The 18,396-nt window shown below is 38.6% G+C and overlaps 1 protein-coding gene across 1 annotated transcript in view; it reads left to right on the forward strand.

The window, feature by feature from the left end:
- LOC124774922 (zinc finger protein 2) overlaps positions 1-18,396 on the forward strand; it is a 63,443-nt gene that overhangs the window by 31,732 nt on the left and 13,315 nt on the right. Inside the window, exon 3 of the mRNA XM_047249598.1 lies at positions 5,855-6,183. Within this exon, the coding sequence (XP_047105554.1) occupies positions 5,855-6,183 (329 nt within the window). The remainder of the gene's footprint in view (positions 1-5,854; positions 6,184-18,396) is intronic.

The following is an 18,396-nucleotide window of genomic DNA, read 5'->3' on the forward strand; positions in this document are numbered from 1 at the left end:
ATAATGTTGCCATTTAACAAAAGTAATGCCTGAAAACATGATGTCCCAGGAGACACACTTATCAAGGTGCTCTCGGAAGCTGGCTTCAACTCTCTGCAACATGCCTCTGTCTATTTGGACGATTTCCACTCTAACAGCTTCCTTCAATTCTTCAAGTGTACGTGGCTTATTCATGTACACACGTGGTTTGAGGCAGCCCCACAAAAAGTAGTTCCCCATGGATAGGTCAGGGGAACGAGGAGACCAATGAATGTCCCCTAACTGGGAAATAATTCTACCACGAAAAACAATCTTAATTGCTTCCGTAGTCAATCTTGCCGTGTGAGCTTCGCTCCATTCTGCTGAAACCACACAGACCGGATAGGAATATGTTATCTTTTTAATTCAGGTAGGAAGGATTCAGTGATCATCTCTCTCTATATATCATTCAGAGGTTACAGTTACAGTTACAGTGTTCCTGTTTTCATCTTGGAAAAAGTGTGGACCAATAACATCTGTACCTGTCACAGCACAACAGAGTGTCACCTTGGGACTATGTAATGGTTTCTCATGCAGTAGTTCTGAGTTTTCACTGGCCCAATAATGACAGTTCTGCTGATCTACCATTTCACTCAAATGGAAATGAGCTTCACCACTCATAAGCAAAATAATGTTGTCATTTTGCTCAAATATAGCCTCCATTTCTTGGGCAAAATTTAGCTGCTGTTCATAATCTCTTGGGTTTAATTTTTGCACAATGACCATTTTGTAGCGATGAAATTGTAAGTTAGTATGCGAAATTCGCCTTAACGAGCGATTACTGATGTGCAGCTCAGCCAAGTGTCTTCTAGTAGATCGACCAGGACTGCAGAGTGTGACTTGCCGAGCTCTTTCCACATTTTCTTGTGTCCGAACTGAGCAAGGAGCTCCTGGTGGTTTTTTGTTCATAACTGTTCCTCGTGTTCGAAATGATTCTACCCAACATAAAATGTTGTTAAGAGTGGGAACACTATCATGTCTAGGGAGATTGAAATGGCTACGAAGCTCATGATGCACTGCTGTAGCTAAACACATGATGTTGCACAGTCCACGGCTCCATGACCTTGACGAAACAAAATGGCAGGAGCTACCGATCACATTACCACATAATTCCCCCCACTCAGACCGCCTGAGCCTGAATACTAGCTGTTCTAAAAATGTCCATCCTTTCTGTTAATTTGTAAAGAGCAATTCATACATCCATAAATCAAAAGAAAAATTTTCATACATAAATTAAAAAAAAGGCCACGAAAATATCAAATTGCACCAAAACTTACTTTCTGCATAACTTACTGATGTATAACTTTCTTCCTTATTGTCCATTTACTAAGGACACAATAAATATACAACATAGAATTTTGTAAAGTAGTAATGATGTAAAATGATGTGTTGGTAAATGTGCCAACACCTTGTAGATAGAGGCGGCCTAAATGCACGCTATCTAACGCAGACGGGCGTGAATTCTGGAACAGGACAAGTAGTGAATTCTAATAAGAAAAGTATGCAGCTCTTCAAATACTTAACTTTATTCCATGTTGTGGTACATCACTGTTGATAATACAAATAAGACTCTCTTCAGATATGGTTAATGGCGCCATGCTAGGTCGTAGCCATGGACTTAGCTGAAGGCTACTCTAACTGTCTCTCGGCAAATGAGAGAAAGGCTTCGTCAGTGTAGTCGCTAGCAAAGTCATCGTACAACTGGGCGAGTGCTGTTCCGTATCTCGAGACCTGCCTTGTGGTGGCGCTCGGTCTGCGATCACACAGTGGCGACACGCGGGTCCGACATGTACTAACTGGACCGCGGCCGATTTGAGCTACCACCTAGCAAGCGTGGTGTCTGGCGGTGACACCACATAGAATATAGTAACTACATTAAGTCAAGCAATTAAATATTTCAAGGCAAGCCAGTTAACATGTTTGTAGTCCAGTGTGTCACTCTGTTCCCTCAACATCTAAATTTTCCACCATATCACTTGTATTTGCACTATCCAAAGCATCTTTCTCCTACAACATATTTTGATAGGACTCCATGACATTGTTGGGTATTTCAGTGAACTTGATCAACTCTGCCATATCTTGACTTTTTTCCTTCTTCTTCTTCATCTTTTTCTTCTTATTCTTCTTTTTTTTTTTTTGGGGGGGGGGGGGGGGGGTGCAGCCATGGCTCTCATGGATTTCAGTCCTTGAGGATCCCTACTACAGTTGACTCCCACAATATGTATATCTAATACAAATTTGATCCTTGAAGTTGGAATGCTCTTTGTACTGAATAACTCGACCTTTAGCAAAGCTGAATGGCAATTTTTACTTCAAAATACTGCAACACCTATTTGAGAACTTTCACATTCCAATCATCGAGCAATACTTTATCACCATGGATTCTGAGAATCTCAGGACGCTGCTTAGGTGACTTAATTTCTTCTTTCTCTCTGTACTTTTTCCACCTTGCCAAATGCCCAATCGGGAGGCATATAGCTGTGCTCCTGTGTTAGAAAGTCTTTGGATTTTTCCTGGAATCTTGATAAAGTTGCTGTTGAAATACTGTTCTTGTTTTGTGAAATGCATGAATCATAGAAAATTCATAGAACTCTCATTGAAAATGGCAATATTAAAATAAAAAGACTATTCACACTACCAGAATTGGCTCTTAGAAAGGGAATTTTGCTATATAAATTTTGTCGTGAAAGCAAGTTTTGGAAGACATTTGGTAGCTTCTAACCATGGAAGTAATTGGGTTTTGTTCTGAATAAGAAAGGCGGCTATCTCAAGTAGTGTATGCCATAAAAGAAAACATTTTGGCCAATTTTGCAGAAAGTGAGTTCTGAAGAAAAAAAAGGTCCTCTGTTGTGGAATGTCAGACTGATTGATTGTCCTCATGTTTATCTACTTATGTTGTGTTCAGTAGTGTTATGACACTGCATACATAGAAGTGCTGTATATTTAGTCATTTACTCTTCAAAAGTTTTGAAGAGCAGTTAACATATACACCTTCGGCCAGTAGGAAAAGAAATTGCACCCAAAGACAGACGAATCAATATTGATCACTAACATGTCAGTGCTTTAGACAACATAAACCACTGAATTACACTGACAAATGTGGATCTAGAAGACATGCACTAATCTGATAATTATCATTTGTCTCAAAGAATAATTACAGAGACAAACTAGGTGCTGTTTCACATTTCTAACTTGAAATCAAGCAGTGGTGAGTATCTAACAGATGACAATAATGCTAAACGTCAACAAATCATTGTATGGAATGTTAGAATCTTCTATTTATTTACTTTTTTAAGTGTGTGTGGAGGGGGGTGGGAGGGAATAAGAACTAATAGAGAAAGGTGAATTGTATGAAATCAATAGTTATTAGTAACATGGATTAAAAGGAGGACTAGTGCTTCTGGTGAAGTGACCACTTAAGTAGTAGCAACATTGTCAGTAAATGCTACAGTGTGTGTTAACATGGTCGTGGAAAAGAGGGTGGGTGATAGTGATTTATAGTAGAGTTAGCAGTAACCAAATTACCTTTCTCATTATTGACGTGAAGCTAAAGTCAGCTACTATTTTACAATGATGGCGGTGGTGGTGGTGATGATGGCGGCATTAGGGAAGTGGTGAAATGTGTGAAGTGAGAAGAAAATTTCTTTTTCTTGGGAATTTTCAACAGTGACCAAGACAGAAAATATTACCGTACATGCTTATTGGAGATTATGGACTGGGAAGAAGGGATGGGGGATGAGCGAGGACGACGTTTTTGGAATTCTGTGATAGATTTAAACTGCTCATGTTAAACACCCTTTTCAAATCAGAAAAGGCTGTAGCACATACGCTACGGTCACAGGTTCGAATCCTGCCTCGGGCATGGATGTGTGTGATGTCCTTAGGTTAGTTAGGTTTAAGTAGTTCTAAGTTCTAGGGGACTGATGACCACAGATGTTAAGTCCCATAGTGCTCAGAGCCATTTTTTTGTAGCACATACCACAGTATCAGCTGGACTGACTAATTGTTGTATGGAGATAGGAAAGCAAAATACGAGAGAATGTTCCAAGAAGCCGGAGAAATTGCAACTATCTCTATCATGAATCATATCTAATGGAATTTTGGAGGAGTTACCCCTGCCTCTCACAGTCGTAGTCACATAATAATCAGGACAGTTGGGGCTTGGAAAGTAAGCTGAATAGAAATTAATTCTTTTTCTCTGTGTATTCACTGTTAAAAATACACATACTAAATTGCAAATCAGGAGTAGCCTAATTGAAATTTTTATTTTATGGAAAGGAATGCTTTGCATTTGTGAGGAGGATCACCTGAACAAGTATTTGTTCTGCTATTCCTTTTTCTTAATACACAGTTTTGTTCATTACTTTCTATATGAAGTTGAAGCAGACATTGTGTGTATGCCAAGGTAGATCAACAGAAGAGGCAGTAATTAAAAAGAACCTAGCTGTGACACTTTGAGAAGGTATTTCTGACATTAATAGGATGTTTTAATTTACCTAGGCACTCAAGAGAGGAGCACTGTTCACTTTCTGTCAAAAGGACTTAGAAAGTCTGTTTGTTGGAGAACTGCCACTGTGCAGTGTAGGAGGTTGATGAAGAAGAAGAAGAAGAAAAGGAGGAATTAGAAATGGGCAATTTAAGAATTTAATCTAAATTTGAGAACAATAAATGATTTTGTGCAATACAAGACTTTGGTTACGTTCCTTCAGAGCTACCTCCAATGATTGTTGTAAGTGTAATACTTGGCATGTGTTCTCTTTCAAATTTATGTGAGATGAAGCAGACTGTAATCTCACAGCTTTTACCTGACAACTACACTTTTTATATTCATTTTGTATATTGTATTCACTGAATTATTAGTTTTTTCCCCTACATACTGAAATGTTTGTGTAACTGTATGTAAGCATTAAACTGATATACTATGATGAAAAATTTTCAAAACATCATGCATCTCTTCCCATACACTGCATTCTGAAGTTAGTAACAATAACTTATATTTTTTCTGTCACATGTTGTGTGTAGCACTGATATTTTGTTATATTGAAACTCTACTAATAAAAGCTAAAGATTACATGATGCATATTGACATACGTTTTTTTAACAAACATTTGGTGTAATTGCTACAAAACTTTGTTGCTTGGTGTCCTGTTTCATTACTTCAGTTTGGCGTCCAGTTTATAGTATAAAAGGTGCAGTAAAAATTGTTTCAGTAAGGTGGCTTATGACCTGCGTCATTTTAAGTTCAGCCACCAAGAGAAGTTGGTGTCTATAATAAGGGCGCGTTAAACTATTGTGGCAAATGACGTGCTAACTTAGAACCCCGATTATTATAAAAGTGGCCAAGTTATGAATGTGTTTTCAAGCGATCCGCATGCCTTTCTACGCAATCGATCAGTTTTTATTGTGATTTCAGAGCAATGTGTTGACATCCGCCAACGCTAGTGATTCAACGTAACTTTTCACTGAAATTCACCTACGTGTTTTTCATAGATGTAGTAGGACAGTCATCGAATATTTCTTAACTCGATATCTCGATGTCTTTCGGAATGTGCATTGGTCGAAGTAGTATTGATTCCCTTAAGAATGTTGATGTAGCCGTTAAGGGTTTTGCGACGAAATGGGAGATTTTTTTGAGGGGCAATCTAGTTTAGTCATAAAGCGCAAATCGGCAATATTTCTTCAAATTATCGACTGTTTGCTACATTATTGTGGCGAAAACACAATACTTCCCGCCTGTCCGCCTTCTCTCTAACCGGCGAATTTTTTTTCGCAGAAGTTGCGCCATGTTTAATTTTTTATGATACTGTCGTCTTTCAAGAACATGTTTTTTTCTCAGGTGCAAGTAAAGTCTGAAAAAATGGAAGAAGTGCAGAAATCTACTTACACAGAAGCAATGCAGCAGCATATGGCGCAGATAAATGCAATGCATTGTAAACCTCAGCAAGATGATAAGTCTTCCGACAGAAATGCCGGACAGAAAAATCCAAATTGTCAGAACGGTACCCGCTTGCCTGAGTACCCAACAACACTTAAAGTTCCGCAGGTTTCTCAACCAAATCCAGATATTTATGGCAGTAAACAAGCATCTGAACCGACGTTTGTTATTCCCGACGACGGTTTGGGATTCGATGACGGCGTTAGAGTTCTCAGAGCTTTGGGTACATGGTAAGTAATTTTTATTCATAGTATTCTGTGTGACTAGTTATTTTTAACATTTGTAATTAGGAGGTCGTGTATTAACAACAAGCATCGCCACATAAAATGTATTTAGAAAAGCAATCTGCCCAATAAAGAATGAATAATAAGAACCCGATGTAAATGAAGATAATAGAAACGTTTCATGTATATTCCCTTAGTTTTGACGAAGATGTAATTTTTGTTAAGGTGAAGTGCGAATACCAAATTGGAACTAATCGTCTTAAGTGTGACTACATGTTATCAAAGTTTGTCACTTCTGTCTTACATAATTAGTTAGTATTTCAAAAATATAGTATCAGCATTAATCAAGAGTGTATAGTAAGAGCGTCTCAGTTAATTATTTCTGAAAGATATTTGTTATAATTCGTGACTTTGACACTGTTGTTGAGGAAAAACAAGTTGGAGACATGTGATCTGTATTTACACATTATGTTTCTTGAGCTATGTGATAGAAGGAGCTGTATATTAGAAATTCCAGCCAAATTTGAATTGACAGAGATTGGAGAATTATGGAGGAAAATCAACCTTTCAGACTTGTATTTAATTTAAATGAAAAAAAAAAGGTTATCAAACGGTAGCCGGAATTGTGTGTGTGTGTGTGTGTGTGTGTGTGTGTGTGTGTGTGTTTCCTTGGCATGATTTCAGTCTTGTGCTCTTTCACACAAGCTTTTCTCTTGAATACAGATAAAAGCACAAATATTGAATTAATGGTGATAAAATGTGTTGCTCATCTGAACAACTGCCAGTTTTTAGTGACTTAGCTGATGTTAAATGACTAAACAACCATTATAGGCTTACTTGCACATTGCTGGGTCTTCTTAAAATAGTTTTTAGATTGTTGACAGCCTTAAATGGTGATTGGTTTTGAAGCAATACCTTTGTCAATAACTATATTTTATCCCAAAACTCCTCAACTGTTACAGCAAAACTGCCACTGATGAGTGCTGGTTAACATATATTTTCAGTCATTGCATTATCGCGGTAGTGCAAAGTTTACTAGTGTCACAAAATTATGTTTAGTCAGGTCTTGAGCGTTACGAAGGCAGGCAGTTGTACTCCAATTCAGATAACTTGGTGATATCAGTGTTTCATGAGTCGAGTGATAGGAGCCAGCTGGTAGTCAATTGCAGTAGTTTCCTGTTGCCTGATGCTGACTGTAATGTCTGTTGATTGTGGTGACATTGATCTGTGGTTGAGCTCAAGGTCTAGATTAGGTGGGAAGGTACATTTTAGTTATGAGTTTGCAAAGCCCACAAATGTGAAAGCAGAAAATTTGGTTGTGTTAACAAATTGACTGGTAGCAAAGCCTAATATTTACATATCTGCCATAATGAAAAATGTAATGGGGTGCGGAACATTACTTCTACTTCTTTCTGTATGGTGATGACTATTTTACCATCATACAGTTAATTGCATAGTTTAAAGAAAACAAACAGCATTGCATTAACAAACACGAGTTCTTGGTACTGGTGGCTTTTGCATTGTGTGCTGCAGGTGGCAACTTTTAGTGCAGTGAATGATGGCAAGTGAACACCACGAATGATGCCAGATGATTAGACAAGGTTGCAGAACCAATGAGAAAATAGTTAGATCAATGTCATTATATGAAATAGTATACTGAATATATTGTGCAGAGTGTCGTCATATAAAAAAGAATTTAAACTGTACTCTTGGTTTCCTGTATAACTGAAACCACAGAAATTGGAATTTTTTGAAAGATACCCCACAAAGTTTACAAAATGATCATTGGACTATGCTGGAGACTAGTAGGTCACCACAACTAACTTTCCTCCAGTCAAATTGGTTCACTTTGCCAACTCTCAACTAAACTATAACATTGGTATGCAAAACAAATCCTGTCATATTCCGAGAAACTGCCAAAATAAGTTGTCATATTCAGCAAATCTCATTGGTTACTGTTTACTATCACCCAACTGGCTACTACTAATGCCGGCCGATGTGGCCGTGCAGTTCTAGGCGCTTCAGTCTGGAACCGCGTGACTGCTACGGTCGCAGGTTCGAATCCTGCCTCGGGCATGGATGTGTGTGATGTCCTTAGGTTAGTTAGGTTTAAGTAGCCTAGTTCTAAGTTCTAGGGGACTGATGACCACAGATGTTAAGTCCCATAATGCTCACAAGGGAACCTCCCCATCGCACCCCCCTCTGATTTAGTTATAAGTTGGCACAGTGGATAGGCCTTGAAAAACTGAACACAGATCAATCGAGAAAACAGGAAGAAGTTGTGTGGAACTATGAAAAAAATAAGCAAAATATACAAACTGAGTAGTCCATGCGCAACATCAACATCAAGGATAGTGTGAGCTCGCGAGCGCCTTGGTTAGCGTGAGGAACTGCGGAACGAGAAGTCCCTGGTTCAAGTCTTCCCTCGAGTGAAAAGTTTAATGTTTTATTGTCAGACAATTATCAAAGTTCAGGCACTCACACATAATCAACTTCGCTCTCCAAAATTCCAGGACATGTTCAGATTTGCTTGGACATATGCAGGATTTGATGGTCTACACATGGAAAAATTTGAAAACGTTAAAAAAATATGTTTTGACAGAGCACAGAGAAAACTGTGCGACTGTGAAACTGCTGCATTCATTTGTTGCAGTTTATCTGACAACCTCTTATGTTTTCATCACTTTTTTGGTAGTGATTATCACATCCACAAGAAAATCTAGATCGGGCAAGGTAGAAGAATCTTTTTGCCCATTCACCAAGTGTACAAATTACGTGGGTCGACAACATATTCCTGTCATGTGACGCACATGCCTTCACCAGTGTCGTATAGAATATATCAGACGTGTTTTCCTGTGGAGGAATCGGTTGACCTATGACCTTGCGATCAGATGTTTTCGGTTCCCATTGGAGAGGCACGTCCTTTCGTCTACTAATGGCACGGTTTTGCGGTGCGGTCGCAAAACAGACATTAAACTTATTACACTGAACAGAGATGTCAATGAACGAACGGAGAGATCATAACTTTGCGAAAATAAAAAAAGTAAATTTTTCACTCGAGGGAAGACTTGAACCAAGGACCTCTCGTTCCGCAGCTGCACACGCTAACCACGGGACCACGGCGCACCCGAGCTGACATTATACTTGATGTTGCCTATCTTTCGCATGGACTACTCAGTTTGTATATTTTGCTTATTTTTTTCATAGTTCCACACAACTTCTTCCTGTTTTCTCGATTGATCTGTGTTCAGTTTTTCAAGGCCTATCCACTGTGCCAACTTGTAACTAAATCTGACGGGGGTGCCATGGGGAGGTTCCCTTGTCAGAGCCATTTGAACCATTTGAGCTACTACTAACAGAAGTGAATTGCCAACAGCAGCACACAGCGGAAGAGCCACTGACACTGTAAGTGCACTTTAACCTTTTTTTATGTGCTGAATTTCGTAAACCATGTTGTAGTCAAGATTTATTATTTTTGTTTCCTTTATTTTTCTGCTTGGTGTAAGTAATGGCACTAAGAAAATAAATGTGAGAGTGTATGTTTGGTGAACTTCTTCATTGTTTTCTGATGCATCATATTTTAGTTAAAGGTGATTACAAAAATAATACACAGCTTAGTATGCTCATATGATAGAAAAAAATGATTTGCTATGGAATGATTTATTGCTAATCTGAAAATATATACAGGGTGGTCCATTGATAGTGACCGGGCCAAATACCTCACGAAATAGCGTCAAACGAAAAAACTACAAAGAATGAAACGTGTCTAGCTTGAAGGGGGAAACCAGATGGTGCTATGGTTGGCCCACTAGATGGCGCTGCCATAGGTCAAACGGATATCAACTGCGTTTTTTAAAATGAGAACCCCCATTTTTTTATTACATATTTGTGTAGTACGTAAAGAAATATGAATGTTTTAGTTGGACCACTTTTTTTGCTTTGTGATAGATGGCGCTGTAATAATCCCAAACATATGGCTCACAATTTTAGACGAACAGTTGGCAACAGGTAGGTTTTTTAAAATAAAATACAGAATGTAAGTACGTTTGAACATTTTATTTCGGTTGTTCCAATGTGATAGATGTACCTTTGTGAACTTATCATTTCTGAGAACGAGTGCTGTTACAGTGTGATTACCTGTAAATACCACATTAATGCAATAAATGCTCAAAATGATGTCCGTCAACCTCAATGCATTTGGCAATATGTGTAACAACATTCCTGTCAACAGAGAGTAGTTCGCCTTCCGTAATGTTTGCACATGCATTGACAATGCGCTGATGCATGTTGTCAGGCGTTGTCGGTGGATCATGACAGCAAATATCCTTCAACTTTCCCCACAGAAAGAAATCTGGGGACGTCAGATCCGGTGAACATGCGGCCCACGGTATGGTGCTTCGACGACCAATCCACCTGTCATGAAATATGCTACTCAATACCGCTTCAACCGCACGCGAGCTATGTGCCGGACATCCATCGTGTTGGAAGTACATCGCCATTCTGTCTTGCAGTAAAACAACTTGTAGTAACATCGGTAGAACATTACGTAGGAAATCAGCATCCATTGGGCCATTTAGATTGCCATCGATAAAATGGGGGTCAGTTACCCTTCCTCCCATAATGCCTCACCATACATTAACCCTCCAAGGTTGCTGATGCTCCACTTGTCGCAGCCATCGTGGATTTTCTGTTGCCCAATAGTGCATATTATGCCAGTTTACGTTACTGCTGTTGGTGAATGACGCTTGGTCACTAAATAGAACACGTGCAAAAAACCTGCCGTCGTCCTGTAATTTCTCTTGTGCCCAATGGCAGAACTGTACAAGACGTTCAAAGTCGTCACCATGCAATTCCTAGTGCATAGAAATATGGTACGGGTGCAGTCGATGTTGATGTAGCATTCTCAACACCGACGTTTTTGAGATTCCCGATTTTCACGCAATTTGTCTGCTATTGATGTGCGGATTAGTCGTGACAGCAGCTAAAACACCTACTTGGGCATCATCATTTGTTGCAGGTCGCGGTTGATGTTTCACATGAGGCTGAACATTTCCTGTTTCCTTAAATAATGTAACTGTCCGGTGAACGGTCCGGACACTTAAATGATATCCGTGATACTGAGCACCTTACATAGCACACGCCCGTTGGGCATTTTGATCACAATAGCCATACATCAACACGATATTGACCTTTTCCGCAATTGGTAAACAGTCCATTTTAACACGGGTAATGTATCAAGATGCAAATACCATCTGCACTGGCGGAATGTTACGTGATAGCGCGTACTTATACGTTTGTGACTATTACAGCGCCATCTATCAGAAAACGAAAAAAGTGGTCCAACTAAAACATTCATATTTCTTTACGTGCTACACGAATACGTAATAAAAATGGGGGTTCTTATTTTAAAAAACGCAGTTGATATCCGTTTGACATGTGGCATCGCCATCTAGCGGGCCAACCATAGCGCCATCTGGTTTGCCCCTTCAAGCTAGATGAGTTTCATTCTTCGTAGTTTTTTTGTTTGGTGCTTATTTCATGAGATATTTGGCCTGGTCACTATGAATGGACCACCCTGTATATTTAGAAAATAGCAAATAAATTTACAATTTTCTAAAAGTTTTGAAGTTGTCATGTAATTTGTGTATAAGTGTCATGGCTAATAACTGTAGAACAGATCTGATCCTTAGCTGCTGTTGGTGCTGTTATGTCAGAAGTAAAATTAGTTGTCATTGTAATATTTTTGAACATAATTTTAAAATATAACTTCTTTTGAAATACCATTAAACCTTTTTTCCTTTTGGTCAAACTTTGTTTTACATATTACTGCCCCCATCCCCACCCTGCCTGCATTATATGAGCTGAGGAAAATGACATTTCAGTAAAATAATAATAATAATCACAAAAATGTTTAACAGAATGCTAAAAAAGGTCAACTGTTAGTTTAACACTTAAGCTGCTACCAACAATGTTGCTGAGTTATTGGTGTGTAATCTGCCTACCATCATCAAGTTACCGAGCACCGTGCCGTGCACTATACTGATTTTGTTTGAGATCAGCAACAATGATTCATGTTGTTTGAAGTTTTTCATCACGAAAACTAATTACAGTAACCGTAAAAATTGCAGTTTTGTTTGTAAATAATTCTTCTGCTACCAGTCATGGTTTTATTTATTTACTCTTCAAATGACACATTTCGGGAAATAAATCCCAGTTTCAAGTTCATTTTTTGTGTGTATTACGCCATTTCTATGTGATGGTTTCGATGTGTATTTTTTGGACTTAACTGCAGTATATAAGAAATGTGCAATTTTTAGTTGGTTATCGGTCTTTTTGTGTTATTAGTGGCAAAATTTAGAAGAATTTGTACTTACAGTTTTCTTATGGTCTATTTGTGTAGTCTTGCACACACTTTTGAACATCACACACGACTTGCTGTGCAGTTTAAACATCACTAGCAAATCCATTTTATGTTCTTTATTTAGTTAATGGAGTAGTTTGATATTTTGCTCTATTTTTTTCCAAATGGATGTATTATGTATGTATTATGTATGTGTGTTGGTATGGCTGATGTAGTGTGTGTGTTGTGTGTGCAGGCTTTAATGTGCTCTATGTACCTGGTGTTCAAATTTGGGCTTGTTTGTCATAGGTAGAACATGAAGCATTTCTGGCATGTTACCTTGTATATTCTAGAGTCTAAATAAGGATCATGATAGCCTTTATATTATGTTTCAGTTTTTGTTGCAGTGCATTAGATGTAGAAAATCCAATTTTTCCTTTGTGATTTTTGAAAATATTCGCAATCTTCTGTGATACATTGCCAGTGTATGGGATACTAGATATACATTTGTTTTCGTCTTTTTTCTTCTGTGGTGCAATTTGCACCTGGGTCTTTCTCCACTTTGTCTAGGATTGTGTCAACCATGGAAATTGTAACCATTGGCAACTGCAATCTTTTTGACTGTGTTTATTTCTTGTTGTGTGTTCTTGGTTCAGTGGTATTTTAGTTGCCCTATGTAGCATTGGCATGGTTCTTAAAATAATACTGTTTCTTGTACAGTTGATAATGATAAGTAATTCTTCCTTATATGGTAAGTCATGAAACGGCTATAACACATTACGATGTGTTCATTAATTTCTGGTACCTTTCACACGTAGTATTTTGCATGAACTGTGTGCTTTCGCGTTAGTGTATTTTTCCTGGTGTCTTGCTTTTAGAGCTAGATGAAACAAAACCCCATTTCTTTCTTAAGCACTGCTCCTGTTGGACTCGTCTACATGCACGTTTCTAGAACTATCGTCAACATACTGCAAGTTCTTGATTTGTTTTTTCACCTGTCTTTTTGTCTGCCTTTCCTATCACTTCTGGAAAGGATAGATTGCTACTCACTGTAAAGATGACAAATTGAGTTGCAGACAGGCACAATGAAAATACTGTTACACATTCAGCTTTCGGCCAAGCCTTCACCAGAAAAGAAAAACACACATGCAATCACACAAGCAACCATGCTTCACATATGCATGACCACTATTTCTGGCTGCTTAGGCCAGTGTGGCCTGTGCTTTCTCATGTGAATGTGTGTATGTTTTTCTTTTCTGATGTTTGGCCGATAGCTTAAGGTGTAACAGTCTTTTCATTGTGCCTATCTGCAACTTAGCATGTCATCTTTATGGTGAGTAGCACTCTATCCTTTCTACCACACACTTTACATTGTTTTATTTTGCACTTGAAGCATGTCTGTGGTTACCCATTGGTCAATTTTATGCTGCTCCTGTGTTGCATTACTCAATCGGTGAAGCTGGTTATCAGACAACATAAACTGGATTTCTCCTCAGTTCAGTTGATCCTATAGCTTTAATGTGTTGCATCCACTACAGGTAGTACTAGCTAAAGTGCACTTACTATGTCAGTGGCTCTTGTGTTGTGTGCTGAGGCTGGCAGTTCATAGATGTTGGTCGTAGCCTACCGAGAGATATATGGGAGCCAGTGAAAATCATTGAATTTAATGATTTCTTTCAGCAGAAGGTATGAGTTGTTACTTGCTTTTTGAATCTGGAGAGTGCCAGGTTAACTATTACTGATCTGGTTATTTTGAATTTTAAGATTGGTTACTGGTTTTTGTTTTTATTTGCTGAATGAAGAAAATTACATAAACTGTTGGATTGATTGCCCTGTAGCATAGCCCGAGGCCTGTGTTAGGGCCAGCTACAGTCTGGAACCGGGCAGCCGCTGTGGTCGCAGGTTCGAATCCTGCCTCGGGCATGGATGTGTGTGATGTCCTTAGATTCGTTAGGTTTAAGTAGTTCTAAGTTCTAGGGGACTGATGACGTCAGCGTTAAGTCCCATAGTGCTCAGAGCCATTTGAACCTGTGTTGGGCTGGATTGTGAAAATTTGATTGAGATTTGGTGAAACCAATATATGTGGATGGAAGGGAACTAGATATGCTGACAGACTGCTGTTTAGCATAACTTGATGTATAGGTTAAATCAGAATATGATAGTTTGCTTCTAATTGGCTACAATTAGATTGTCATTATAGACTAATCTTTAGTGTATCCCGATTGTACATTTGTCGTTGCAATAACCTACTTCCATCTCTTTCTTTTCCGATAATGCCAAAAATTGTAACATTCTCATTAAATTCTAACCTAATACCACAAAATACTCTAACCTTACATATGAACCATAAAAAATGTTCAGCAAGCTTTCTGATTGTCTACCGGCAGTTGAATCACGATTCACTGTATTCAGTTTCCGTTATTCATCATGCGAGTTATTACCAATATCGGCATGCAGTGCAACAGGTGCTGACACCGAAAGAGCTTTCTTACCAATAATACTGCATGCTGTGGTTCCATGACTGCGGAGACGACTATCTTTGGCCTTGAATAACAGTGGCTGACATAAAAACCTACTCACTTCGGATACAATAAATTGTTAAGACCACAATAAGCTTTTGTCAGGAAAAAGCTTTTAATGTGAATAAAATTCACTTTGGTGTGCATAAGGACTTTACCAATGTTTATCCCAATTTATAATTAACAGTCTTCATAGTTGTAAGTGAACCAGAGCACCCCGATCAGCAATGCAAAATGCAATTAGAACATAATTGTGTAGTAGAGTTGAGGGTACAAAAATACATACATCCAGAAAAGTGACTGTTGTCACTTGCTTTCCACCTGAGCCATGAGTATAGTTGGAACACAATTTGTCAGATCATATCTTTTTGCTTTGATTACAGAGAATTCACCGTTTTTTGAAGATTGTCCATGATGTGTAAATAAAATTAATTGGTTTCATTTACTATAAAAGTTGCCAGGTCTACTACCAGGAGTACCGTGAAAGAAGACCATTACCAACTTGATACCCTTACTTTTTACGGAAATCAGATCAGAAAAAAAGGTTTTTCATTCATCAAATGTGTCACTGAAGCATTCTTTTTTTCCCCAAGTGTTGCACCTTCTGTTTCAGATTTTAAGAACTGTTAATGATATGTGTTCTGGAACAAATACCTGCTGGAAATATATGACTGAAGTACACAGTTCAGGATTATTACCTTGAAATTGCACTTATTAAGTGAAGAGATCAATTTCTGTTTGATTCTGTTGTTGGTAATAAGTAAACAATAAGAACCACATAAAATTTCTACGGGTATTCATCCAAAGTGAGCAGAGTGGAATGATTGCATAAAACAAGTTGTAGGAAGAGCAGGTGCCTGACTGGGACTAATTACAAGAATATTAAAGAAATTTAATTCATCCATGAAAGACGCGAGTCACGAAACACCTTTTGAATGATTCCTAAATATTGCTCATCAGTCTTGGGCACTAACCTTGTTAAATTAGTTTGTCTGCCGTTCTGTGGTGCTCAGTGTTTTCTCATACCATCTTCCACAAAATTTTGTTAAGCATTTTTGTGAAACTGTCTCATTAAACAAACAATCTCGTGATGAATCGCATAGTTTTGTTCTGAGTCGTCTCTCTCTTCTACGATTCAGGCATAGTTAGAGTCTCAGATTGATAAATAATGCAATTTAATTGGGCACACTAAAGTTTTCATGGCAACACACCACATGGATGGCTTACACTTTCGTAAGATGATTTGTTTGGAATGAGCCTTTCATTCACCTAGATTTCTCTGGCTATTTTACTTGAAATCTCTCTGGATGATTATATCAGTAATTATGTTTGTTCTAGTGATCAGCAATATGGTTATTAACACTCATACCTGATTTCTTTGATATAGTCAGAGAATGTGCGTGTGCGTCTGTGTGTGTGTGTGTGTGTGTGTGTGTGTGTGTGTGTCCCACTCCCTTAACTCCCAACTCCCATTAGACTACAGTGCAGAACTGTATTGGAGGTCAAGATCTTTACTGCATAGCAATCTCATTGAACACAGCGAGTGTGAATTGTGACATGCTGTTGTTGTTGTTGTTGTTGTTGTTGTTGTGGTCTTCAGTCCCGAGACTGGTTTGTTGCAGCTCTCCATGCTACTCTATCCTGTGCAAGCTTTTTCATCTCCCAGTACCTACTGCAACCTACATCCTTCTGAATCTGCTTAGTGTATTCATCTCTTGGTCTCCCTCTACGATTTTTACCCTCCACGCTGCCCTCCAATACTAAATTGGTGATCCCTTGATGCCTCAGAACATGTCCTACCAACCGATCCCTTCTTCTGGTCAAGTTGTGCCACAAACTTCTCTTCTCCCCAATCCTATTCAATACTTCCTCATTAGTTATGTGATCTACCCATCTAGACATGCTGTAACCATATATAATATTTCAAACTGAATTTCAGTCAGTGTGTGGTGGTATATTCATATTGATCACTACCAGAGGAGTTTTGGAATAGTTATTCATACACTGTCACAAAACATTTTCTAGAACTTGTGTCAAGTACATAGTTTTTTCTTGTGACATTATACTGTGAAATTGACCTGAGTCTATCGCATTGGGTTGCTTTGGAGATATACAATATACTACTGCTAGAAGACCAGTTCTTTTACATAACTGATGCAGACTCCAAACAAATTGAAAGGTGCTCTGTCAGGTGTAGTGCTTTTTCTGCTGCATGTGACAACCATAAGGATGAATTCTACGTCTACACATTTACATAACTACTTGGCAATTCACTCTTAAGTACCGGATGGAATGTTCATTGAACCACATTTGGACTATTTCTGTACTGTTTCAACTCTTGAACAGCATGTGTGGAAAAATGAACACTCATTTCTGTTATTTTATTATGATGATCATTTCTTCCTAAGCATCAGGTGGTTATAACTAAACTGATAGTTTTATGAGCTCTGCGGTGCAGGCTGTATACATTGCAGGATGCTGAAACATCATAGGTATGTTCATTACTTGTGCATCTGCGGAATATGCTGAAAAAGTAATAGTTCAACTTCCTGCCATCAGGTGAAGATATGGTGCTGTAAGCAGTCGTAATGTGTAATGTCTCCTGTTTTGACTTCATACCTTGTTTGTTGCTTATCAACACATGTTGACTGCTTTTGTGAAGTGACTGTTGGAGTAAAGGTTAAGAGGGTTGAAAATTTTATGAAACATAGGGGCTGCCGAGAAGAAAGACAATGCTTTGCTGGTAAAGTTGTTTCATCAAAATGGCAGCAACAGCATCACTACATTTCAGGAATGCCACCAACAGATACAGTTGCGAAGAGGCCCATGTCATTAAATGGGCTAAAGAATATGATGAATAAATTGGAAGAAACACACAATTAGGTGGTGCAGCAGGGACAGGAAGATGGCCCATTCCTTTGGCAGTTATTGGTGGAAATGCTGTAGCTGATAGTGCAGCACATCTCAAATTCAGCAGGAAGTGCTTGAGCTGCTGCAGGAAGTGCTTGAGCAATGTGTCTACCCTAGTCAACTGTTCAAAAGATTTTGTGGTGCATTTTACACCGTTATCCCAACAAGATTTGGAATGTGCACCAAATGAAGCCCCAAGATGGTTACAACACCATGACTTTGCCCTTTGTTTTTTGGCATGCTTGGAAGTGGAGGACATGCAGCCAGGCAATAGTCTTTGGACCGGTGAAGCACATTTTACTGTGCACAGTGCTGTGAATGCACAGAACTGTTGCATATGGGGCTCTGCCTCACTATATATTGTGCAGGAACATCCACTGCACTCAGCTTATGTAAGTGTGTGATGTGTTTTCACAAGCTGCTTCATTCTGGTCCATTTTTCTTTGAGAG

Source organism: Schistocerca piceifrons, chromosome 2, assembly GCF_021461385.2.
Source record: "Schistocerca piceifrons isolate TAMUIC-IGC-003096 chromosome 2, iqSchPice1.1, whole genome shotgun sequence".
Lineage (NCBI taxonomy): Eukaryota > Metazoa > Arthropoda > Insecta > Orthoptera > Acrididae > Schistocerca > Schistocerca piceifrons.